This window comes from Myotis daubentonii, chromosome 1 (genome assembly GCF_963259705.1).
Source record: "Myotis daubentonii chromosome 1, mMyoDau2.1, whole genome shotgun sequence".
NCBI classification, from domain to species: domain Eukaryota; kingdom Metazoa; phylum Chordata; class Mammalia; order Chiroptera; family Vespertilionidae; genus Myotis; species Myotis daubentonii.
The window spans coordinates 45,093,551-45,110,712 of record NC_081840.1 but is presented as its reverse complement, the minus strand read 5'-3'; the positions used below and the strand labels follow the sequence as shown (position 1 = coordinate 45,110,712).

The following is a 17,162-nucleotide window of genomic DNA, read 5'->3' as shown; positions in this document are numbered from 1 at the left end:
AGACTGTTTTGGTATAACTTCCAACTGCAAATGTGCGATACTTTAAAAGTCCATGTGCAAATAGGCTGCAAAGGGTGGGGAGGCATCATGGACTCAGAATATATTGGTTCATGGAAACAATGTTATAAATAATGGCCAGGGACTGAGTCAGGTAGGAAAAACCTCTTTAGCACATAATGAACGGCCTGAGATACATTTCAAATACAATAATGCCTCATGTATCCAATATCAATAAAGACTAAACTAGAGATATAAAGTACATTTCCAGACTTTAGAATTCTAAAATATTTAACCATTTTGATAGAAAAAATTAAACTGTGTATTCCTCTTAAACACTGTGCTAAACGTATAATTCACGTCTTACGATGACTTGACATCACCACTCTCAACACCAACAATTGCCCAACCAATTTGCTACCTTGATGTTTCACTTATAATAGCATTCCCCTCAAGTGTGTGATGCGGAACACTGTTCTGGAAGGGTCTTCCAAGGAAAATGAGTTCAGGCCTTATTACAGAAGCCGAGTACTATAGCAAAGAATCCAATGTAATTTGCTAACCCTGTGTTTCCCATTTAACCCTTCTTTATGTAATTACTGTTAAGGTCCGATAGAATAGTATAGTGGTTCCCAACCTTTTTCTTGGCCATGCCCCACGTAAGCATCTCTAAAATCCTGATGCGCCCCCTGTGACATATAATTCTTATTATTCAAAAAGTGAACTCCTATTCACGTGGAGGAAGCCTAAAAGCCCATTAACTTGGTCTAAACAAGCTTCCAAAGAACATGGCATCCATGAAAAAGAAAAAGAAAGGAACGAAAGAGCAGTTTAAGTACCGAGGAAGAAATTGTTGAAAAATAATAATAATATGAAGTGATATGAAAAAATAGCAAATAAACTTTCAAAACATGTAACAGAGAACTGAACTGCATAAAGATGTGCAATATATATTTATGTACTGTATATGAGGCCCCTAGAACCGTAAGAAACGCAAAAAATTCACAGTGAATAACTTATTCTCAAATTGCCCCCCTTAAAAGTCAAACTGCCCCCCTGTGGGGCAGGTGCCCGTTGGGAACCACTGGTATAGCACACACATGGAAACACTGCCTTGTGTCCAAGAAATCCAGGCCGTTGTGCTGTTTGGTGCCTCCTCTTTAGAATCAGCTTGCATTCCACCTTTTCTCAGGAATCCTCCGTCATCACCCTCCCGCTAATTTGCTGCTTCTTGGCCACACGCTGGAGAGAGAGCCAGAGAACCAAGTTTGTTAAAACGGTGCCCAGCGTCAAAGAGTCCAATTCTGGGAGCTCGAGGTTTCTCCTAGTGTCAAACGCATCAGCTGAGGTGTGTCAAACTGGTACTACTGCGTCTACTCAGTCTCTTTAAATTTCCTTTCTGGGTCCCAGCTGGGTGGTTCGAGTGAGGCCCTGCACAATGTTGGTTCAACCACATTCCATCAGAGAACACCCCCGTAAGGGTGGGGACCAGTCAGACTTTGCCCACCGATGTCTCCTCAGCGTCTTTCACAGTCAGTGGCACGCGGTAAGCACTTGGCGAATGTTGGATGACTAATGAACTGCCCCTAATCGCCCTTTATAACATTAATTCTTTGGCCAAGCACCTGATGAATTCCGAGGCCAGAAACACATGTTTTCCTCCTCATTCAAGCAGAGACACCAGCGACTCCTACGTCTCTGCCCACTTGCAGTCTATGCAGATGATGGTGGTCCCCCTCATGCACAGAGGCCTTCCTGTGACTGAAAGTTGGAGGTCACAGGGGGTACTACCCTTGCCTCTTAGGGGACCGGGAGGCAGGGCAGAGTTGGATCAGGTGTAAGAAAGCACCGCCGGCCCATGGGCTCTGCTCCGCGCCGCAGCGGGTGGCCGTCACGGGCAGCCGTGCCTTCTCTGCCCACACCTCCGGCGATGCCCTTCTCCCGGCCGAGGCGTGCGTGTCCGCCAGCAAACACGCCTCCTTAACAATGGCACAGCCGGGGGAGCCCATTTAGTAAGTCAGGTTGCAGCATGGAAGTAAAAGAACTGAGTGTTTTGAAGGATGGTTCACTCAAGCAGTGTAGGCCTGGTCAGAGAAAACCTGCCCACCACCGTCCGGCAATTCTGGGAGGGCCTGATGGAGTCTCAGGTGGGCGAGTCTCACCTGCAGGTCTCCCACCCACCCCACACCTGCCCCGAAGTAGTGTGTCCACACAGCGCGCAGGACAAGAACAGTCTACTCCTGATAACAGACCCTCGCCGCCAATTGGCCTCGATCAGTACACATTTATAATTCTCCCCTAAAGGTGACAACCAGCTTATTTATAAAGAATTGATTCTCAGCAGTTTAGCTCTCAAAGCGTGAGAGAGAGAGAGAGAGAGAGAGAGAGAGAGAGAGAGAGAGAGATCTGGAAGTCTCTTAGGGGGTCAGGGGGCACCGAGGCCTGAGCCGAGGTCCGAAATCCTGGTGTTTGCGCGGAGTAGGCGACCCCGAGCCCCAGAGAGGGGGAGGCCGGGGGCAGGGCCCCGGAACCGGCGCCGCAGAGACCGCGCGGAGCGACAGCCGGAACAGCGGGAAAGCCGGGCGCTGGCCCCGCATGGCTCCCCACCCTTGACCCCCGCTCCTACAGGTCCGACCAGCAACGAAGACACCCCCGCAGCCCCGGCCTCCCCCACTCACCCGGCGCCCAACGCTGGCGCAGTCCGGCCGCTTAAAGTTTCCGCCCGCGCGCCGCTGCCGGAACTATAGGGCCGCGCGACCAAGGGAACCCGGAACGGACTGCGCGCTGGACGGGGGGCGGGGCTTCAGGGGCGGCGCGGCACGGCGAGGCGCCGGCTCGGAGGACGCTGGGGTCGCGTTCTCCTCGTTGCGGTCCTCTGTCCTCGCTGCTGCGTGCGTGACGATCCCGCGCCTCACAACACTCCCGTGTCGCCGCGGCTGAGCTGTGCGCCCCCCTTCCCGTCCTCCCCGTCCATTCTCGGGCTCTTCCCCCATTTACCTCTGGCCTCCTGCCCACCTGGCCCTGGTTCCCGAAGCTCTGTGACCCCTTCGCACTCTTGTCTCCTGCTCACCCGGACCCGTCGGTGCCACCAACCCAACCCTCTCTGATAGTTGCCCCTCTTCTCCGCCCCCTACAGACCCTCCCTCATGTTCTCTGAACCAGGCCACAGCGTCCTCTTCATACTCTTTTAAAACTACAATGACTGCCGGGCAGTGCCCAGACTAAGCATGCTGTGTGTGTTTCTTAGCTGACCTGGGCCGACTTACGTGGCGAGACTTTTCCTCCTGGCCTCCCCAGCACGTGGCTCTCGTTACCCCCCCCCCCCCTCGTTCAGGGGAGCAGAGGGAGAGTCCAGAATTTCCAATTATTTCCCTACGGGCAGGGAGTTGTCTCGCTGCCCCGAATGTGATGGTGCCTCAGCCATCAGGTCGCTGTCCTGGTAGTTTCCGCTCGGTTCCGTGGGCTGGTTTGTTATCTCAGCCCTAAAGCTGAGGTTTACTAGTTCGCTGATGGGGGTGAGATCGTGGCGACCGAGTTCTCCCGCATTCAGGCCTTCGGGAGTCCAGGGAAGTCAAGGGCGAGGTATTAAACCCGACAACAAAAGGTAGGACTGCGGCACTCAGGGCTACCAGTGAGTGCTTTTGTTTTTGTTTTAAAATTCTTAGTCGAGTCCCATTAAAATCAGAAGGTTGTTCAGTGAATATAAAGTCAGAGAACATCAGCAGAAAGAGTTAGAAGGCCTTATTTATTATTTTTTTAATTTTTAAAATATGTATTTTATTGATTTCAGCGAGAGGAGAGAGAGAAACATCCATGAGAATCATCCATCGGCTGCTTCCTGCACGCCCCCTGCTGGCGGTCGCCCGCCACCCAGGCGTGTGCCCCGGCTGGGAATCCAACTTGACCTCCTGGCTCCTCGGTCCATGCTCAGCCCCTGAGCCACACTGGCCAGGCTGGAAGGTCTTAAAGGAGATGTCTTTCAAGCCATCGCTGGCTAATGCATTTCTGTTTTCCCCCACTCAAGAGACCCTCATCATTTGCATATTTCCGCGCACACATTAAAGGAAATCAAGAAACAACCTCTTTACATAATCTATCATCCCCTTTCTTTTTCTCTGCTTTGAAGCAGTGGGCGCTGTCCCAGAAATTTGGAAAGTACAGTGGTTTGGTCTTCAGCCCGGCAGAGCAGAGGTCAGTGACAGAAATACCAGCCTGCTCACAGGGCCAGCACTGGGCTCAGGGGAGGTGCATACCTGCAATCCTGCGAGGGCCCATATGGAAAACGTGGACTCCCAGGCCATGCGGACTGAATCGGAATTTCATAATTTGGTGCCTGGAATCTTCATTGTTAAGTCCAAGATGATTTTTCATCCACAGAGGTGAAGGGTAAGGAACGAGTAAGTGAAGAAAAGGGGGAGAAAGAGGATGGGGGGAAGCAGTAAGCTCATCTCCCTTTTCTGTTCTTTCCCTTTCACTTTCCTATACTATCCTTTGCCCGTGTCTTCCTTCCTGCCTCCTCTAGCCTAGACCTTGCCCATTCCCAAATCATACTTTAAATTCCAGGCTATCCCCTTTCTCCCAGCCCCAAACCACATTCCACTATTTTCACCAAAGGGGGTGTCTAAAGAAATAGTTGTGACCCCTTGCTCTTCTTAAAATATTTGTTACACAAAAATTTCAAATTAGACACAAACAGGGGAAATAGCATAATAAATCCTCATGTACCCTTCACTCAGCTTCTTCTGTCAACTCAATTCTCAATCTTATTTCATTTATTCCTCTACCCACTTTCCCCAACATATTATTTTGATGCAGATTCTAGACTGGCTATCATTTGGTCCATAAATATTTCAGTATGTGGCTCTAAAAGATAAGGGATTATTTTTTAATCAATAAACTTTATTTTTAGAGCATTTTTAGGTTCATAGCAAAATGGAGTGGAAAGTACAGAGAGTTCCATATACTACACACACACACACACACACACACACACACACAGAGCCTTCTGCACTAGCAACATCTCACACCAGAGTGATATACTTGTTATAAATCCATGAACCTACATTGACACATTATAACCCAAAGCCCCTGGTTTACCTTAGGGGTCACACTTGGTGTTACACATTCTATAGATTTGACAAATGTATGATGACATGTATTTACCATTATAGTATTATACCAGAGTAGTTTCACTGCCCTAAAAATCCTTTGTACTCTGCCTTTTTATCCCTCCCTCTCCCCTGACTTCTAACAACCACAGATCTTTTTATTGTCTCCATAGTTTTGCCTTTTTCAGAATGTCATATAGTTGGAATCATACAGTGTGTAACCTTTGGAGATTGGCTTTTTTGCTTAGTAATATGCATTTGAGTTTCCTCCACGTCTGCTCATGGCTTGATAGCTCATTTCTTTTTAGTACTAAATTATTCCACCTTGTGAATCGGGTTCCTTTTTCCATTTTTCTGGGCCAGACTGAGAGGGTGTTAGAGAGTTTGTGGGAGAAGGGAAATAACTAGATCTGGGTCTGCCTGCAGGAGTCTGAAGGCAAGGATGTAACTAGCAGAGGTCAGTCCCTCTACCCAGGCTTCCGACATTCAGAGTGACTTCAGGACACCCAGAGATGAAGCCAGCTCTTCCACAGTGGCTGGCACCTCTGTGTGCTCTGGAGAGGAAGCTGGGAACTTTCCCACTGTCATAGGCCACTTGGGGGAAGTAGGGTAGTGGGGAGACTCTCAGGGATTACCTGTTCTTTCCACTGAAAGTAATCAAAGCGGCTGTACATATAACTTGGGGACAACAGGGCAGGGAGAAAGGAGCATCCAATAAGTATCAGGCAGAGTTAGCTGAATGATTGAAAAGGCTGCCAGGTCCATGGGTGGGATCATGAGACCCCCCAATTGCCTCACTTCACCGCCACTTCATTCACCCCAGCCCTGAGTTGGAAACACAGCTCCTGGGGTACCTTGGGATGTTCTAGTCTGCTCTAGGGAGATCCGTCAGTGCCCTCTTCCCCAGGGCTTGCTCTTAGGCCTAATAAAATATTTTGCATGTGTGAAATGCTTTAAAGTTTTATAAAGTATCTTCCCCACAGTCCATCACTTAAAAAAAATAAACTATTTCTGCCCTGGCTGGTGTGGCTCAGAAGGTTGAGTGTTGTCCCATGCACCAACAGGTTGCCAGTTCCATTCTCAGTCAGGGCACATACCCAGGTTGCGGGTTCCCTCCTTGATTTGGGTGTGTACAGGAGGCAGTAGATCCATTTTCTCACATTGATCTCTCTCTCTCTCTCTCCCTCCCTCCCTCCCTCCCTCCCTCCCTCCCTCCCTCCCTCCCTCCCTCTTCTCCCTTCCTCTCTCTCTAAATTCAATAAAAACATATCTTTTAAAAAATAGACTATTTCTTAGAGCAGTTTCAGGTTCACAGCAAAATTGAGCTGATATTCCCTCATTTAAAATTTTGATTCTCACAGCTACCCTACAAATAGGTAAGTGGCTATGATTATCTCCACATTTACATTTAGATTACATTTAGAATCACACAGTAGCAAATGGAGCATGTTGCTAACTGAGGTCTTTTGATCTCTTAAGCCCCAGGCACTTTCTCTTGGTTCTTACAGAGTGAATTCTGAATCTTTCCTTCCCACAAGCTTAGAAACCCCAGACCATCTCTCATTCCCAGAAGTTAGAAGCAAGTTTGAGAAGTTCCCCCCACTTCCCCCTCCACTGCAGAGATCCATCAAGCCCATCTGGGTCCCTGATGGAAGGTGCACCCTCTTAGTCTCTGGCAAAGGCACCAAGACCCAGAACTTGTACAAGGCCCTGATAAGCTTCTTAGAAGGGGTATTAGCAGGGATTGGATATTCTTCCCTGAGATGCCCTTCACTCGCAACCCTGTCTTCAACTAGGATTCCATAAGAGAGCTGGGGGCAGGAGAATGGGATAGTCCTTGCTGTCTAGCTTCAGACCCACTCTTTGAGATCCTGGATTTTGACAAGTTTCCAGAACGGAGAAGACACCCAGATATCCAGGTTTGAAGGTAGGTGATTAAGTAGGACGGTGCGGGCTCAACTCTGTTATATAACACAGGCATACCAGAAAGAGGGAGACCCTCCGAAGCTTCTGTAGGAGATTCAAAGTGTTGAATTTATGGCAAGGGACAGGGTGGACAGGGAGATGGCGGGAAGATAATTATAGGAATCAAGAACAAAGAAGGAGAATCACTAATTTTGTAATTCTTTTGTTCGTCCCTCTTGTGCTTGTTAAGACAATTGCATTTGCATCTCTAGTGTGGTAGCTGGAAAGACTGGGGCACTAGAAGGCTCCTTTGCACTGCTACTCACTAGCTGTGTGACACTGAGCAAGTCACATCTCTCTGGACCTCAGTTTCTTTCTTTTTTTTTTTAAATTTATTGATTTGAGAGAAAGAAACATCGATTTGTTGTTCCACTTATTTATGCATTCTCTGGTTGATTCTTTTATGTGCTCTGATCAGGGATGGGACCCACAACCTTAATCAACTGAGCAACCAGGTCAGGGCTGGATCTCAGTTTCTTCATGTCTCAAATGGGGAGTTACACTAAACTGTGTTAGTAACTTCTTCTACCTTTAACCACCTAAGATTCTATGGGTTACTCATCTCCCAATAGATTACCTCATATGCAAAACTGATCATTTCTAGGTACTATTTTGTAATAATCTGAGGACATTGATTGGAGATTTAACAAATATTTACTTGGACTGGGCCTCAATGCCCTTGATAAATTGAGGATTCTCTGAGGGCCTTTCATGTTCTTTCCTCCTGCGTCCTTATGTAAAATAGCCCTTATGGAGCACTTGATTCTATACAGTGCTTTTCACTGACCTTATGTATTTTACTCTCCCAACATTCCTATGACGTAGGTATTGTTATTACTATTTACATAGCTAGATACTATTATTACTATTGTCATTTCTATTCCATTGAATTAAGTAATTTAAATTTAACAGATACCATCTATATAATAAAAAGTTAACTGGTTAAACTGAACAGTAAGTTATACTGACCCCTGGCCTTTAATTTCCCTTCTCCAGATGTCCTTCCAGAGATAATCTTTGCATGAACGATGCATATATATTATGCCCATTTCACAGATGAGGCCCTGAGGCTCAGCTCGTCCAGGGTGACACAGATGGCAAGCAGCAGAGCTGGGAACACAGGTCTTTGACTCCACTCTCCATATTCCTCCTGCCACATTACACTGTCTGAGAACCTTCATGACATTAACTTTTTATTTTACTTTCTTTTTTAAATCTTTATCGTTGAAAGTAACATGACATTAACTTTTAAGGTTTATCCCCCTGATGATATGGTGGAATTGTTTTAAGTAAGTCTGAAAAAAAAAAACACCTAAAAAAAAAACATGCAGAGTTGTCAGTCTTCCACTGCTGCCTCTTTTTGTCCAGAGCTTAAAACCATGTCTTTTTACTTCCCTTGTGCCTTTAATAAGGTGAGACCTGTGGCCTGGGGCACCAACTACTTATGAGCTCCCAGCAATTCAGGCTTGCACTTAGGAGGCTGCCAGACCTTGGGTGGACCCAGCTCAGAACCAGCTCAGGCTGCTGGCATGCCTGCACGGCACCGAGGACCTCTAGATGCTCTTTTCCCCCCAAGCAGGCATTGCCCCCTTGAGCAGGGGGCAGAGGTAATTTTGTTCTAACAGAAACAACTGTCTTCCACCACCATGGCCCCTGAATGAAATGATACTCTTTCCAGATGAGGACCCCATCATTCCTCTTAGGGACAGATAACCTCTTTTATTTAATTTCCCCCTCTCTCTAGGTTTGTGGCTATCTCTTAGCTGAGCTTCATGGAGAAATCTTCCCTGATCACCAACCTGAATCCAAGAACAACCCCCATCTTTCAGTGAACAGAATGAGAGGCCTTCCGTAACCTGGCATAACTGGCCATCATGGGGAAATTGATCAGGATGGGGACGCAGGAAAGGCGGTTACTCCTGCCAAAACGGCTTCAATGGAGTCGCTTCCTCTTCCTACTGGGAATGTTGATCATTGGTTCCACCTACCAGCACCTGAGGAGCCCTCTGGGCCTCCCCTCACTGTGGGCAGCAGTCTCTTCCCAATACCCTGTGAAGCTGGCCAACCGGGACCTTCCCAGCAACGAGATGATGATGGTGAGCAGTGACCCTCCAAGGGCTAGTTCTGAACTGGAGGGTGAGACACTGGAACCCCAGGGCACAGCGGGCAAGGAGGAAGCAACAGCTGGCATAACAATGGAGAACACTCTCAGTACACCCAGAAGAATAGCCAACATCTCTCCCACAGTACCTAAGAATAACTACAGCCCAACAGCAGCAGGCACAGACAGAACGAAGGAAAACACCCCAACAAGACCAAGTGGAGTACTGAGTCACTACACCCCAACTTCAAGCATATCAACAATAAGGAATTATACCCCAGCAACACCCAGGGGAGAAATGAAGCACTACCCCCCAACTCGAGCCAGGGGAAAGGTGAAAAAATACACCCAATCCCCACATGGTAGAAGAGTAAACTCTGCCCCATCCACATTCATGACAATGACAAGAAGCCATGGGATCACTCCCAGAACGACAGTGAAAGACATTGAAACTGTGGCAACCTACAAAATATTGGAGACCAGCCCCTCCAAGGGAGTCGTGGAGGAAACCACCCCAACTACTAAGAGAATAACTGATAAGACTCCAACTTTCATGATAAATGACATAGAAACAAACATCTTGACTTCTAGGAGTGCAGTGGATAAGAACCTGCTGACTACCCCCAGAAGAGTGGACAATAACAGCTCAACCAATCCTCGGAGGTTAGTGGGAAAGAGCAACCTGACGACTTCCCAGGGAATAGTTTTAGAGCACACTGCAGCCACCTCTGATGGGCAAGTGACAATTCGCACCAGGGTTAGGAATCCCTCGTCCAGAACCAGTGCACCAACCACTGGATTATCCTTAGCCACCTTCTGGGGGCTGGCGAAGAAACCTCCCACAGCACCAAGCACCTCAGCAACCCTCAGCATCAGGGCAAATCCGACCACCCAGGTTCGTCACTGTGTGGAGCCAGCTCCAGCCATGCCCACTACCCCCTCCCCCAGCCTGACAACGGCCCCGCTCCCGGAGGCACCCAGTCCCAGTCCCTCGGCGCCGCCCCCCAGCTGGCCAGACCACCCTAAGGCAGAGTACCCCCCAGACCTGTTCAGCGTGGAGGCGCGGAGGCAGGGCTGGGTAGTCCTGCACATCTTTGGCATGATGTACGTGTTTGTGGCCTTGGCCATCGTGTGTGATGAGTACTTTGTCCCAGCCCTGGGTGTCATCACAGACAAGCTGCAGATCTCTGAGGATGTGGCAGGTGCCACATTCATGGCTGCTGGAGGCTCTGCCCCCGAGCTCTTCACCTCCCTCATCGGCGTCTTCATCTCCCACAGCAATGTGGGCATCGGCACAATTGTGGGCTCTGCTGTGTTCAACATCCTCTTTGTCATCGGCACCTGTGCCCTATTCTCCCGGGAGATCCTCCACCTCACTTGGTGGCCCTTGTTCCGTGACGTCTCCTTCTACATCCTTGACCTGATGATGCTCATTCTCTTCTTCCTGGACAGCCTCATTGTCTGGTGGGAGAGCCTGGTGCTGCTGCTGGCCTATGCCTCCTATGTGTTCACCATGAAGTGGAACAAGAAGCTTGAGCTCTGGGTGAAGGAGCAGCTCAGCAGGAGGCCAGTGGCCAAGGTCATGGCCCTAGGGGACTTCAGCAAGGTGAGAACAGGGTAGCTGGGGCTTTTCTAGCCACTTTGGGGCAGAAGGGTGAGGGAAGGCTGGGACTAAAGAATGGAAAGTTCTGGGTCAGACTTCAAGAGATGGGTGCTCTGGTTCCCTTGCTTTTCATTCAACTTTTAGAGGCCTGTTCTCTGCCAGGTACTATTCTGGGGTCTTTGTCCAGAGTGACCTTGGGTCACCCCCCCCCACCATCCTGTAAAATGGTTATTACTATGATCCCCCATTGGTAGGAGAAGGAACTGAGGCCTAATGAAATCAAACCACTTGTTCAATGTCACACAGCAAAAAGGGGGTGTAGTCAGGATATGAACCAGGTTGGTCTGGCTGGGTCTTTGGAAATGATATTTGAGCTGGGCTTTGGAAAATGTCCAAGGAGATATCAGGCAGGGAAAAATGATAATCTCTTTCATGTGCATGGTGTTTAGGGTTTATCTAGTACCCTTACTTTCATTTAATCTTATTTGTTCACATTCCAGACTTGGAGGGTCTGGTGTCTTGGATGGGGTCCGAGAAAGAAGGGGGAGGGCTGTTTTTGGTTTTGTTTTGTTTTTATTTTATTTTATTTATTTATTTTTTAAAATATTTTTTTATTGATTTTTTACAGAGAGGAAGGGAGAGAGATAGAGAGTTAGAAACATAGATGAGAGAGAAACATCAATCTGCTGCCTCTTGCACATCTCCTACTGGGGATGTGCCTGGTACATGCCCTTGACCGGAATTGAACCTGGGACCTTTCAGTCCGCAGGCCGATGCTCTATCCACTGAGCCAAACCGGTTTCGGCTGTTTTGTTTTTAAAATAGTGAAGATGAGAGCTCCATTCATCCACTGACAAGCCATGCTAGGTGCCGAGCCCTCTCTCTGTGCTGCCTGGAGACCAGATACCAGGAGAGCTAACCCTGGGGCTTTCTCCTGTTCCTTTCCAAGAAGTTCTCTGTCCCCGTGAGGAGCCTTCCTACTAAATCCATTGCATGATTCAATAACCTGGAAGATTGAATTGGGGGAGTGATTTCTGAAAATTCATCTCAAAGATGTTTATTCATCTGACTCCAAAGTGAGGGCACCCTAGGGAACACAGACCCCATTTATCTCCTGCTCCTAAAGCTAGAGTTTGGGCAAAGGTTGGCTCAGAGCCTGCCTGCGTCAGGTCTCCGTGAAGCCACTGGTGCGAGCAGAATTTTGCGTGCAAAGAGTGGAAGGACTTAGCTACTTAATCCAGAGCAGTTTTGATGAGTGGGCAGGATGGAGACAAAACTGAGCAACATGTCTGGGAGATACATGATGCAAAGGAGATAAAATGTACTTTCTTTAGGATTTTTCAGATAATGTGGTGTTCTGGCCGGAGCACGGAACTGAGAGTTAGGAAACCTGGGTTCTAATCTGATTCTGCCTCTAACTAATTATGTGACCTTGGACAGGTCCCTTCATTTCTTTGGGGGAAAATGAAAAAGTCAAGCTAATCACCAAAAGGTCCTGTTTAGTTATAATATTCATTGATAATGTCCTGTGTGCAAGTGAATTCAGTTCTGGCAGGCCCAGCACAATGGCTATTTTTCTGATCTGATCAACTGAGCTCCAATTGCCTTATTTGAAGATTGCCCCAAAGGAGAAATGTTCTGCTCAAGGTCATAGAGCTGGCAGGTATCAGAGCTGGGATCCAGTATCCTCACCTCCCATTCGGCACTATTTCCCACAAGACTACTGCTTCATGAAGCCAGAGACTTAAACAAAGAAGGGGAAGCCCAGGGTGTCCCGTCACTCACTGTGAAGAAGCAGGGCCGCCTCTAATGCAGCTGTCAGGGTAGGCTGTGCCGGGGGTGGCCATGGAGCCTGGTACTCTCCTCTGAGGAAGGTGTTTACTGCCTGGTAGACACCAGGCCAGCAGTTTTCAAAAGGCCTTGGGTTTGCCTCCCAGTCCTTCATAGTAATTCTGTTTTTATTTAAACTCTGCAAATTCTGAACTTGTCATTTTGTCAGAGCTAGACCATCAGAGCAAAGCTTGCCAGTGACGTGAAGCATAATCATGATTTCAAAAGAGAATTTGTAACCTCCTTCCGAGACTTTTCAAGGGCTTCATCGCAGCTGTTTGCCAACCAGTGAGAGTGGTGCTATTACAACTCTGTTCTTAGCTATTTGTCAAAACAGATCCAGCTTATGATTTTTAATGAATAGAATTATGTTTTTAAAGGCAGGTTGAATTACTGGCTATATTTGAAAGCAAATCTATATTTACTTAAAATTAAAAAACCTATAGTTTAGACTTCCCAGCACTAACTACTGCCTGCTAAAAATTAGTCCAAATAACTCAAGAATTATACCTGTTTTGAAATGGTTTTTAAAACTGTCTGGATTTGGAGTTTCACCCCAGGTTTCTTCTAGCCAGAGAAAGAAGGAATTGCCTTTGCTTTTATTATTATGTCTGTGTTTGGCTGGCCAAGACCTATGGTCTGGTTAGAGGGAGATTAGTTATCCTGCATTTCACTGACAGCTAGGGAGAAGCCATTCTGTTTTGAATTCATGAAGCAATTCTCTGAAAATCCAGTCTTTGTTCTGGAATTCATTTTGGTGGTTTATGCAGGCGTATGTATTTATCCCTGTAAATTATTTTACTTTACGTATAAAAAACAATATGCTTTGGTCTCTTCCTCACTTTTACTGACTTATTGGTTCACCCCTCTCCCTGACTAATGGGTCCCTTCTTTGAGCATCACCTCAAGAAGGCAGGGAGCCAGGGACACGGGGCTCATTTAATCAGCTGTGCTCCAAAGGTGAGAGTCAGAGGGAAGTGGGGCAAGGCCAGACAGGGTGATAGGGAGCCAAGGAGGATGGCTGGGGAGGGGAGGTCAGCTGTTAAGTAGTCGGAAGAGAAGCGGAGGGCGGTGGGATCTGCTCCTCCTTTTTTAAAAATTGTTTTCTTTCTTTTTAAAAAATGTATTTTATTGATTTTTTTTTTACAGAGAGGAAGGGAGAAGGATAGAGAGTTAGAAACATTAATGAGAGAAACATCGATCAGTTGCCTCCTGCACCCCCCTGCTGGGGATGTGCCTGCAACCAAGGTACATGCCTTGACCGGAATCGAACCTGGGATCCTTCAGTCCTCAGACTGAGGCTCTATCCACTGAGCCAAACCAGTTAGGGCGATCTGCTCCTTCTTGGAGAGAAACAGGAATAGGAAAGACACCCCCTTCTTCTGTTGCCAGCCTGGGGTGAAGTGTGGAGGGGGCGGCTACACCATCAGGCTCATCATTGCCATTAAATGGGTAACAACCTTTGTATCTACCAAAGGGCTGAGCCCAGCGTCTCATCCCTAGCTAAAGCTCCATAACTATTTGGTTCAATTTCCTCAGGGAACCCTAGCAGTTTTGTGAGAGAAAGGAGCGGGGAAGGGAATCCATACTTATGGAGGGCCTATTCCATACATACATTATCTCAACAACTTTTCCTAAAAACCCCACAAGGAATAGATGGTTATATCCATTTTGCAGATGAAGAAACTGAGAGGCTCAGATAAGATAATTATCTCAGCCAAAGTCACATGGCTAGTTGACTGTCCTTTCCACTGGTTCAGGAGTTTGTATTGAGGAGGAAACTGGTCTTGCAAGGCGTGTCAGGCCATAAAAACTGTGAACAATGCACTGCCCTGGGGGGGGGGGGGGCGGCCCAGGACAAGATCATCCACACCTGGGGGCCACAAGCCCACGAAGGGGGCGGAACCATATCTGCAAGACAAAGACCCGAGAAGGTTATAAAAAGTGAAGCCCCTCTGTGTCACTCTGATTTGGAAATTATTCCCAGAGTCCACTAGCGTTAATAAACGGGTCCCTCCCTTTCTCTAGGAAGCGTGCTTGGTATTTCTTTGCTCTTCTGTAACAGTATATCTGGGTTTTAACCCAGGTTCCACTGCTAATTATCCCTGTTACCCTGGGCAAGTTAATGCAATTCAACAAACCTCTGTTATTAAGCACTGAAATGAAAATCAGTGTGGGAAATAAAAAGATTGTGTCCCATCCAGTAGAGGGGACAGGCAAAGACAAGAGTATTTGTAATAAAGGGGACACTGCAAAGTGCTACAAAGTCACTTTCTTTTTCATCCAGGCCTAAGATTGCCCATCTGAAAAGTAAGTGGGATGAACTAGTGCAGAGGTTGGCAGAATTGTTAAGAGCCAGATACTAAATATTTTAGTCTTCGTAGGCCCTATAGTCTGTCACAACTATTCTGTTGTGTGAAAGCAGCCACAGACAATATGTAAATGAATGGAATGGCCACATGGTGTTTTACTAAGAGCAACAAACTCACAGGTTTTTCCTTTCTGAAGGACTGACTATGTATCCAACTGATACCTGTGGAGTTTCTAAGCTGAAGGACCTTTCACTTTACTTTTTATTCTGTTCTGATAATCTAGAACCAGGATAAAAGTTTTGGGGGATGATTCCAATCAGAATTTAATTGAGTATTTTCAAAAAAATAAATGATGTAGCATCAGATATATAGCAACTATTTCAGAATCTCTGTTTTGACACTGGCTAAAAAAATATTTTAGATAACATTGTCAAACTGATATGTATGGTTTGAGGAATGACCCCAATAAGAAAATAGTAAATGTTTATCAACACAATTTAACTTAGCTTGCTCTGAAACTTTAGACCTGATTTTGAAGCTCTCAGTGTATTTGTTCTGACCAAAAATGGCAAGTATCTGATCTGCCTTGACTACGCATACTCACAGAAAGCAAACAGACAGCAAAACTGAGGCATTGGCCTGGCTGAAAAGTCTTATTTGTATTTGAAGGGTGATGCCCTTCCTTTAAAAAATATTTTTATTGATTTCAGAGAGGAAGGGAGAGAGAGATAGAAACATCAATGATGAGCCCTAACCGGTTTGGCTCAGTGGATTGAGCATCGGCCTGTGGACTCAAGGGTCCCAGGTTCGAATCCTGTCAAGGACATATACCTTGGTTGCGGGCACATACCCAGTAGGGAGTGTGCAGGAGGCAGCTCATCGATGTTTCTCTCTCATCGATGTTTCTAACTCTCTATCCCTCTCCCTTCCTCTCTGTAAAAAATCAATAAAATATATTTAAAAAAAAGAAACATCAATGATGAGAGAGAATCATTGATCAGCTGCCTCTTGCACGCCCCTACTGGGGATTGAGCCCACAACCTGGGCATGTGCCCTTGACCAGAATCGAACCCAGGACCCTTCAGCAGGCTGACACTCTATCGACTGAGCCAAACTAGCTAGGGCTGTATTTGAAAGGCGATGGCCCTTCTTTAGAGAGAGAGTTATGAGCTTAGCCAGGGAGGACCAGACATTTGCATGAAATGCTGATTGTGAAGACAGCCCTGTGGGATGCCAGTGGTGAGAAGGGAGGCAAGGTTGGGAATGAGTCTGGTGTGGGCCCTTGGAAAACTCCATACTCACATTCTGACCCCCAAATACTTCAGAATCTGAAACTCTAGAGCAGCAGTTCTCAACCTGTGGGTCACGACCCATTTGGGGGGTCAAACGACCCTTTCACAGGAGTCGCCTAAGACCATCGGAAAACACATATATAGAGGCCCAGCGCACAATTAAATCGTGTGCGTGTAGGGTCCCCTAGGCCAGTGATGGTGAGGTATTCATGGTATTCTACAAAGAACAGCATAGAGTTCCAGACGCTCTGCCACCTATATAAATTGGAAGCCTAAATCCAACAGAACATTTTTTAGTGTGGAGGAGTAGGCATATGGATAATAAACAAGTAAAATAAATTAAGAAGATAATTTCAGAGTGTGACAAGTACTGTGAAGGAAATAAGCAATGCATGTGATGGGGAGTGACTGTAGGTAGGTCCCTTTGAGAGAGAGAGAGAGAGAGAGAGAGAGAGAGAGAGAGAGAGAGAGAGAGAGAAAGGAAGGAAGGAAGGAAGGAAGGAAGGAAGGAAGGAAGGAAGGAAGGAAGGAAGAAAGAAAGAAAGAGAAATCTCTTGGAAAATAAGTCCATGTAGAGGTCTGCAGAATGAGACGGAAAACACCCCATGTTCCAAAGAATTCCAGAAAAGGAAATAGCATTTTCAAAGACTCAGAGTGAGGAAAGAGCTTGGTGCATTAGAGAAAAGAATTGGAGGCCAGTGTGGTTAGTAAGTAAAGCGATACAGGGTAATGCCAGAGGGAAGGTGGGGCTGTTTCATGCCGGGACCCATGGATCAGATATGGAGTTTGGATTGTATTTGAAGCTCAACAGGAGCCATATTTAAAAGGTCACTCCCTAACTACTGTGTAGAGAATGAGTTGTAGGTGTACAGGGTGGAAGCAGGGAGTCCCGTTAGGAGGCTGTTGTGGACATCCAATATATATATATATATAATCCCCCAAGAGATTTGAGAG

The 17,162-nt window shown here is 46.9% G+C and overlaps 2 protein-coding genes across 9 annotated transcripts in view; one reads left to right on the top strand and one right to left on the bottom strand.

The window, feature by feature from the left end:
* The window catches only part of INTS14 (integrator complex subunit 14), a 33,816-nt gene extending 31,027 nt beyond the window's left edge, over positions 1-2,789 (bottom strand). The window contains exon 1 of one of the 3 annotated variants that reach the window (XM_059698211.1): positions 2,676-2,789. The gene's annotated coding sequence lies outside the window, so the exon portion shown is untranslated. Of the gene's footprint in view, positions 1-1,097; positions 2,149-2,675 lie in introns of those variants that run through there. The other 2 variants (XM_059698221.1, XM_059698202.1) reach the window with 2 other exon arrangements.
* A 3,653-nt stretch (positions 2,790-6,442) lies between these two features.
* Positions 6,443-17,162, top strand: part of SLC24A1 (solute carrier family 24 member 1) — a 32,571-nt gene continuing 21,851 nt past the window's right edge. For 3 of the 6 annotated variants that reach the window (XM_059698162.1, XM_059698171.1, XM_059698144.1), the window contains exons 1-2: positions 6,447-7,032; positions 8,815-10,777. In XM_059698162.1, the coding sequence (XP_059554145.1) occupies positions 8,945-10,777 (1,833 nt within the window). In that variant the 5' untranslated portion in view covers positions 6,447-7,032; positions 8,815-8,944. Of the gene's footprint in view, positions 7,033-8,814; positions 10,778-17,162 lie in introns of those variants that run through there. The other 3 variants (XM_059698181.1, XM_059698153.1, XM_059698190.1) reach the window with 3 other exon arrangements.